The sequence below is a fragment of the Cucumis sativus genome, chromosome 6 (genome assembly GCF_000004075.3).
Source record: "Cucumis sativus cultivar 9930 chromosome 6, Cucumber_9930_V3, whole genome shotgun sequence".
Lineage (NCBI taxonomy): Eukaryota > Viridiplantae > Streptophyta > Magnoliopsida > Cucurbitales > Cucurbitaceae > Cucumis > Cucumis sativus.
Window position 1 is genome coordinate 10,868,341 of NC_026660.2, and position 9,099 is coordinate 10,877,439.

At 33.6% G+C, this 9,099-nt stretch overlaps 1 protein-coding gene across 1 annotated transcript; it reads right to left on the reverse strand.

Annotated features, from left to right (window-relative positions):
- Positions 1 to 270: 270 nt before the first annotated feature.
- Positions 271 to 2,632, reverse strand: LOC101217686 (60S ribosomal protein L10a). Its single transcript, XM_011658766.2, has 6 exons — positions 2,520 to 2,632; positions 2,268 to 2,309; positions 1,787 to 2,006; positions 1,234 to 1,399; positions 735 to 940; positions 271 to 552 (listed from the first exon to the last, which is right to left on the reverse strand). The coding sequence occupies exons 2-6, from the start codon at positions 2,270 to 2,272 to the stop codon at positions 499 to 501; spliced, it is 651 nt and encodes a 216-aa protein (XP_011657068.1). The 5' UTR covers positions 2,273 to 2,309; positions 2,520 to 2,632; the 3' UTR covers positions 271 to 498.
- Between the last annotated feature and the right edge of the window lie 6,467 nt (positions 2,633 to 9,099).

Here is a 9,099-nt window from a genome sequence, read left to right on the forward strand (position 1 = left end):
CCCACTCATAAACACAATGGCCAAAAACTGAAATCCTTGCAAGCAACAAATGTGCATGGAAGCACCTGAAACTCCAATTAAGAGCCAATTAGGAAAACATACACAGGCCCATTCTAATTAAAGTTGGGAGTTCATTTCACGATAACCATAAATTCTAAACAAAATAAGACCCAAAATTCATCCCTAATCCCAAATTCGATTTAAAAATTTGCACAATATTAATTTTGAATAACTGGAAGCCCCTGCACAAACTGATTAGATGTTCTTTAATTGAAACTAAGCAATAATCAAATAAATTGAAACAAAAATCTACAGAACATATAGAGTGAAACAAAAAAACACATTACTCCCATCACAAGTGTTGACGATTGTGCAGCTAATGGTTTACTAAAAGGAAACAAACAGGAAAATTTTTCATCAATCATAAATATAGAAATCTTATCTCAACTTCTTCCATTTAAGACAAACAAACAGAACTATCTAGGTTATGAAAATTCCTCAGAAGACTCGATATGCCTTCCCCATTGTACTCTTCAGGTACAAGCACCTCACCTGATCAGAACAATAAAATCGTATTATTATTAGATAAAAGAGCAATGCTTCATTGAGTATTGAGAAGCATTATAAATCGTGTTAGTAAATGAAAAAAGACAAGCCTAGGAGTATGCTTGTTGCATAAACAGAAGATAACAGACTAAAATAACATGGAGGGAAAAGTATGTCCCGTGACTTACATTTTGCCAATTCTTTTTCAACAAAGAAACAAGGAAATTGACACTCATTTGAACGTTCTGAAAAACTTGCTTCTCTTCCATGGCAATATTGCCAACGGCCACACCCATACAAAGAACCTTCTTCAATTGGAACTTAACCATTGCCTTAGTCTCATTTACTTTAGATTCAAGAGATTCTTGATGAGTGACCAGGGTAGGGAACTTTCCTGTAATCAAAATTTCAATGCCAATGTTAGTACAAACTACAAAATGAAAATAGATTAAAATTCAAAATTGAAGTGTCAGAAATGAAGTACAAAGTTAAAACAACTTAAGCTTAAACAGAAAGTAAATCATGAAGCAAAAGGTTAAAAATGCATTCACTTCATCACCACTATAAACAACCAATAGAGCTGAGAAAACTTTTGTACAAGAATCAATAGAGCTAAGAAAAACTTTCTAACTTGAGTCACGAGATCAAGGATAAAATTCCAGGTCTGTTAGTCATAAGCTCACTTGCCTGCCTTGTTGAGACCAGGGCCCAGAAGACGGGGAATTTGCTTGATAATAGCTTCAGATGCTAAAAAGGCATGGTATTTCTTGGCAAGTTTCTTAACCAACTTCTTGTTTTTGTTTAGCTTCTTCAGACCTTCAACATCCATATAATCCAAACCAATCTTCTCTGCCTATAATATGCATACACATATTCAGTAAAAGAACAAAGTTATAGTGTATGTGTAAGTCTTTAATTAGAATCTACCATCCCATGAAATGCCAAAAAAGTACATTATTTTCCAAGATGAGTATAAACTCACAAATACTCTTGATGAAGAATTCAACACCATACCCATTAAATTTTAAAGCACAAATAGAAGACCCTGCAAACTATAAACTTAATTCAAATGTACCAACCACCGAGATGTTTCATAAAGTACATCACACATTATCAAGCAAAACTCCAACAAGCAAGAAACATACAAACTAGTAGTCCTCTACGGGGAAAAAACCAAGGACAATAGTAACTGGGCATAACAAGTATTAAGTGAATATGTAAAAGAGGAGATTAAGTTTACCTCTTCAACGTGTGAAGCATCTCCAAGCATGCAGATCTTCATCTTAGGGCGAGGGATATGGGGCAACTTCACTGAACCACTGAAACGCTTGTCCTTTTGTGGATCATAGTTCTTAAGTCCAATCTGAAGTTCAATGGTCTCAGTGAATTTGCGCTTCTTTTCACCGCTATCAGCGAAGATAGATGAAATGGCTTCTCTCAACGCATCACTTTGAAGTTTGCTGTACATACAAACCAACAAACCCATCAGCAACCAAAGCCTCCAACAAGCATAAACCCATTAAACTACAACCCTAAGAAAATTCCAGTACTACCATCTACATACTTCTAAATCTACCTCAATCAAATATTTAGATTACTGGCAGAAATAAATAACAAGAACAAACTTTATGAATTCGCAAATTAGATAACAACAACGGAAGCAATAATCAAATTCATTCTGAAAAACAGCAGAATCTGAACGGTGAATAAAAACTACATACCTCATTTTCGGAGCTTTGTCTTTCCCAAGAAGTAGCTACAAACTGGTGAGAAGAAAACAAAAAAAACAATAAACTACAATTATAACAAACAGACTAACCAAACCAAATCGAATGAAGAATACGCAAGAACTGAAGATCAGATTGAAGGAAGAAGAAAGAAGAGAGTAGAGTAAAATAGTTGCAATAATGGAGAATCGAGTAGCAGGTTCAACAAAATAAACATAGGATAGAAGAACAAGGATGGGTGAGTACCTGGTGAGAAGACAGGAAGCTAGGGTTTTTCGACGGCCGAACAGAGAATAAATATATAATGGAAGAACGAAGGGAGGCGATGAAGAAAGAAGGGCCGATGATGATAAACCTAGGTTATGCAGTTTTGCTACAGTAATGGTCTTGGGCCTTTGTTTTTTCGAGTTTAGATTGGGCCGGTTTTGGCCCAATTTGTAGTCCAGTGGGCCTTAGGCTTGTAGATGGACGACAATCGATGGGGAAAAACGACTTGTTGATTCGTCTATGAGATGGTTTTTATTATGCCTCGTGAAAGCTATTCATAGAGTACTAACGGTGCAGGGATATATTTGATAATAAGATAGCTATAATGATTAACAATTTTATAAATAATAATTAAGTGTATAGCAACATTTTAAATATTATAAATATAACAAAATTCATAAGTGATAGACTTCTATTTATGATACTGTGTCTCTTCAGCCTCAACTTGTATTAGAGTGCTAGATTTCTCCTCATATTGTTTATTGGTAGGACCTTGAGTCTCGTTCTGATCCCATTTACGTTGAATTTTACGTTGCTGAGGCATGACTCCTATAACATATCAACCATTAGACATGTTACAGAGACTACTAACTACTATAAACTTTTAACTTCTTTTTAAACTTCCCCTAACACAACTTTTACTTCTCCTCTTCTCCTTTACTCTCTATTTCACAAAGAACTACTGTTCTTACTAACATGACTTAGTCTTTACTCCCTAAAGACTAACTCTTGCTCTGATGCCAAATTTTCACACCCCACCCCGAGCACCTCCTTACGTGACCAGAGACGTGGTATGAAGTCAATCGATATTGTCCTCTTTAAGAATGACATCAATTGACCCCTTAAACATGAACCCTTAAAACAATAAACGATAGCGGAAGCTAACACATAAATTCTAAACACACAATTGGGTAAAACCCTTTTATTTAACACAAACTTCATATAAGTTTATACAAACATGACTTAACCATATTCACATGAAACAAAACTCAACAACTGTCTTCCCAAAAAGCCTAAATCTCACAATACAAAAGACTAGCCAACCAATCACAATAACAAAATAACATAACGCATACGATAACAAAATGAAATCCTTCAGCAAACAGGTAGCAACGATTCAGGTTATGAGGACACGATCTCTACGTGGAAAGTGAGAAAATATTTTGAAGAGTGTGAGCTAAACGAGCCCAGTGATTGATAATTTTCTAAATAAATTTTCATAAACCTATAGAAACAGTAATTCATAAATCCTTGAAACGGTAAATGTTAAATCATAACATGAAAGCTTAAACCTTAAAGCATTTTGGAAATAGTAACATAAAGCCTTGTTTTTCTTGTTCGAAACCTCAAAGTATCTACTCTTGGGAGGTGGTAGAGATTACTCGGTACCAACTCCAAACCTCAGAGATGGACATCTCAATTCCTGTTCGTGGGAGATAAACGTGCCTAACTCCAATCCCAGAAATAAGTGTCCTTACCTCAAATTTATCAATGCCTATAATCCTGCCTTGTTACGACTAAATTTAATCATGTCTCATTCTGGGTAATTTTAATCATGTCCCGTTACGAGTAATTTTTTTAGACATATTGGTTTCGAGAAAACATTTTTAAAACCACAAACCTTAAATCCTTTTGCAATAAGCAACTTTTAACTTTATTTTCAATAATCCTTAAACATTCCTCAATAAATAGTAATCTTGAATCAAATACTTTTAAATAACAACATGCTTGAAATCACTTCAAATAAATCATTTTTCACTCACACATACAAGCTCAAATCATTGGTTTATAAGTTTGTTTGATCTCTTCTCGACCTGAAAAATATGGTAAAATAATCGCTTTAACTTCCCTTGAACATGAAAATATCAAAGGTGCACTTAAAATTTCCAAAATTAACAAAAAAAAAAAAAGTCTAAAATCATGTCATGAAACATGTTGGCATGCAAATGATGGGCAATAGGCCTTGGTCGCATGCGTTGGGCTTCTGCGTGCTAACCTCACAAAAGGTTTGCCGCACACCTCACCCTCTCCCCGTGTATATTATCCCGTGCAGGGTTTGTTGCATACAGATCGTGCTTCTAACGCCAACCTCAACGTACACTAACCTCCATGATCACCAAAATGGTTGCCCATCTCACGTAGCTTACCTTGCCACTCGGCCAACCACCAACTTACCCAAAAACTCAATTTTCATCTAAAGATATAACTCGATTTTGAAAAATTATAACTAAAAATCCTTAACTCATTTGAAGAAACTTCCTTCTACAAGAATGCTTTTAAAGTCTTAAATTGTTTACCTTAAAATTTAAGCTTCAAATTCCAAAGAATGAACTATGCAACCCTCTAGAAATCAACCTTGCTCAAATTCACCCGAAATCTTACCTTTCTCACGTTCTTTAACTCAAACTTAACTCTCCCTTGCACAAAAACGTCTGGCAGCCCCAATTTAAAAATTAGACTCAATTTATGATCTTAAGAGTAATTTCAACAAAACCACACGAGTGATTTGAGAGAAATGTTCATATGAAGTGGCCTATTTATACTGAACCCTACATTAAGCTTTATTGACACCTCCTACTAGTTGAAGTCTAATTTAAGCATACAAGGACACCTATAAAGCACTTCATCGACCCCATCTTTTCATCATCTCGCCTAACCAAAATACTCAATGTTCTTTGACAAGTCCAAAACGTCTTGTGTCAAGCCCTTGCTAACTTTCAAACCCTTCTCGTGTGGCATGCTTCTCGCCTAACACCAAACCACCAAGCCTTCTTGCCTAACCTCTCAAGACTCAAAATAACCTCTATGTGACAGTCTTACACATCAAATGACACTCCTTTAGATGTTCTCTTCTCACCTAAATTACTTTCCTTCATGTTTTAGTCACTTTGTCAAGCCTAAACGCCTACTAATTAACCTATTTAGAGGTTATTTCTTTCTTCTAATTGGACGCCCAATGCATAAGCAACTAATCTCTAATAGCCTTGACATGCTCTAAACACCTAATGATGCTAAGTTAGATGTTGTTTCCATCCTTTTGGCCACCAACACACCGCCAAAATAACTTTCAGAATGCCTAACCCTTAAGCCTTAATACTTGGCCAATTTTTTTTATTCTTTTCCAATATTCATGACACATACTTTTTATCCTTAACTCCCTTCAATACTTAAAACTTCTCAATACTTGAAAGGCCTTAAGTTTTCTTCCTTACAACAAAGTTATCTAATAAACTAACTAACAACCCATCTCTATTTCAAACTTTTGTTGTTATTACTATTTTATATAAATAGCAAATCAAACCAACAAGACCAAAAAAAAATGAGTATCTATGTTTGAAAAGACTTTAAAGTGGTAAGAAATACAAGTTATCTATCTCATTATCAATTGATTTCGAGAAGAAATTTCGTGATTACACAATAGAGTATCAAATATCATAACGTTTATGAGAAAAATTAGAGTATGATCACAACGTCGCATTAAATCTAAAGATGTGTCATCTTCAAAGGTATATATCAAATATAAGTAGCATAAATAATATATGATAGCCAATTTATAGAACAAGACATTAGAAACTCAAATAATTCAAACGTTTTATTACAAATATTAAACTAAATAAAATATTTAAAAAAGAAGAAAAAAAGAAAGCAAATAAGAAGTGTGTTTATGTTTTAATCTCTCTATAAATAACATTAAAATATCAATTCAAAGTTGTTAATTAAAAACAGATTTTCCCCAATCTCAACACCTGCTTTCCACCCTACGCCATGAACGGCGACTGTTCCGCTGTCCCTCCGCCGCTAGCGACGCCCTCGCCGACGCTATTCTGCCGGCGGCCAAGATTCTGTCGAACGCCGAATAGTCGATCCAATCCTTAAGCAGTTCCTCTTTGCCCCATTTCTCCGGCACCATGACTTTCCCGGCCACCTCTTCACGGTGCCTCTTCAGCCGCTCCCGAACACCAAAACAGCCCTTCAATTTCTCAGCCCCAACACCGCCGCTAGAATCTCCGGTCGACCCACCAGCGGGGGATGGAGCAGGAGCCGTAGCGCTTGCTCCGACGGAAGGAGAGTCATCGGCATCAGAGGAATTTGGGGGAACCATAGCGATCATGGCGATTTGTAGATTTGATGTTTGGGAGTGAGAGATAATAGTTAAATAGAAGGGTTGTGTGGGGGTTTATTGTACACGTCAACCAAGGGTGTTTTATATCTTACTTTTATTTTTAAATTTTTTTTATAGATATTTGAGTGGCAAAGGGATTTACTAATTTCTATTGCATCTTCTTTCAATTTCAATTTACTATTTATGTTTTTGTTTTGTTTTTTTGATGTATGAAATTGGAGGGGGAAAAGAAGAGAGTGTGATTTAATTGATTGGGGGAATTTAGGCCAATGGAATTGATGCTATTGATTTGGGTGGCGGTGGGTTGTTGTTTTAGAGGTTGTGATGTGGAGCCTTTAAGGGCATAGGAATTGATTTGAGGTGGGACTTTAGAGATGTGGCACCAACCAATTGTCTTAGATATGCATGTATATGTTTATGTTTATGCTTTGTCACCACATAAATTTATATCTCTTCTATGGTCCACGTTTCATTCAAACATGGCTGCTTTTTGCTAATTTTTACTTTTCAAGGTTACGTGGGTTATAGTTGTTTTTGTTAGATTTGTTAGATGTGTTGTGTATGTAAGCTAGTCGAGATTGTAAAATGTTCATACTCGATTCAAATGTAGAATTTAAGTTAGAAGAAAGTTATGAGTGTCCTTGTCGTAATTCTACTTAAAAGTTGTCATATTTATTATTTTGATGTTTTCTCGATAGTCATTAATAAAATCTTATCTTTGTAATTTCAATAAAGTGTTACTGATTATTAATTTTGTTTTAGTAACCGAAATCTAATACACTAATATCCTAAGTTGTTTGATAAGTTTTGAACAGTATAAGGATAAAGTTTGAGTATCTAATTAAGGTAACACTATAGATACAACTTACTTTGTATTTAATACAAATGTAATGATCCAACGTGTTCGTGTAAGTGACATGCGAGTGATGGTATCCTAATGCAATGAGTTTGCATAAGACCGAACCACAAATATTGTAAGAGATATGCGATTAAGGTTACATTTTTGGTGAAGAAGATCTCAGCGTTCTAAAAAAATTATATCTATAAACTCTCATTCAAATTTTGGTTCCCGCAAATAACCCAAATCTCAATTGCTTAGATTTGGGAGGTATCAAAGTGGCGGTGATCAATATTAACTTCATTGTAGATACAAAGACTTCAACAGACATAATTATTCTTTTTCTCTATGACTCTATTTGATTTTTTTTTAATGTAAAAGTATGCTTAGCTTTTAGGTTATCGTAATTTAGTTTCTGTCAATTTGTTTCCAATAGACTGATTTTTCTTTATTCCAAATTAAATTTGAGTTCAATGTTTCTGTTAATTATTTAGTCCACAAATGGCTCTTTATCACTAATTTGGATACTAATGTTGTTAGCAAGAATATTTGGAAAGTGTTAATTTTTTTTTTTTTAAATATCCATAATTTTATAAGTAAAAGTAATAAAAGGTATTAAGGGGAGAAATTTTTTATTTTTCTTTTATCAATTCTGTTATGATTATCGGTATAGATTAGGTAATCTTAGTTATAAAAATTAAACAATTTATTAATCTCACAACAAATGTGTTTTTAAGTTAATTTAGTTTTGATTTTACTTAAGATCAAATCAAATAAAATTTTAAATTCCTTCCATAAATTGACTAAATTATCCTAAAAGGCTGTCCAATCTATATGTTTCTTTCTTATTACACAGGAAAATAAAAACCCCATTAATTACATTTAATTAAGAAAATCTAAAAAAATATATAAATGTTTCAAAGTAAAAAATGATTGAAATTTGGGTTAACTCGATCAATAACTAAATAGTCATCTTAGGTCCGCTATGTTTGGGCCAACCCATTTTAAGCTTGGGCCCAATTCTATAAACCTGGCCCTCAAGTCATAGGATCTCAATTTTCACAATAAAATCAAATATATAACAATATTTTAATTTTTTAAAAAAAATATAGCAAAATGTATCAAAGTGTATATCGATGGTAGAAATTCTATCCGTATTACCGATAGGTAATGTTGTAAATATTAATCTATCAATAAATTATAAGAATTTACTAGTACGAGACATAAACTTTGCTATATTTAAATTTTGTTTAAATGCTATCATTTCTAAAATTGATAATGTGATAATTATGGATTTTAATTCCAAATCTTATCATTTTGTTGTTATTTTATTTAAAAATTTTAGAGTTTTATATTTTAAATTTATGAAAAGGTAACTGTAAGCAATTAATCTAATAAAGTGAGTTAAATTTAGCCATAATATGCTATTGGGGTTAGAAGTTGAACTATTTCAAGTAGATTTACGCAATAAATTAAGTTTTTATTATTAATTTGGACTTTATCTCCATCCACCTCTCCCTCTCTTGCTCTCACTAGGGACAAAGAAAAGTCATAACAATACAACTATATGCTATGATACAAGACAAATGGGAATATGT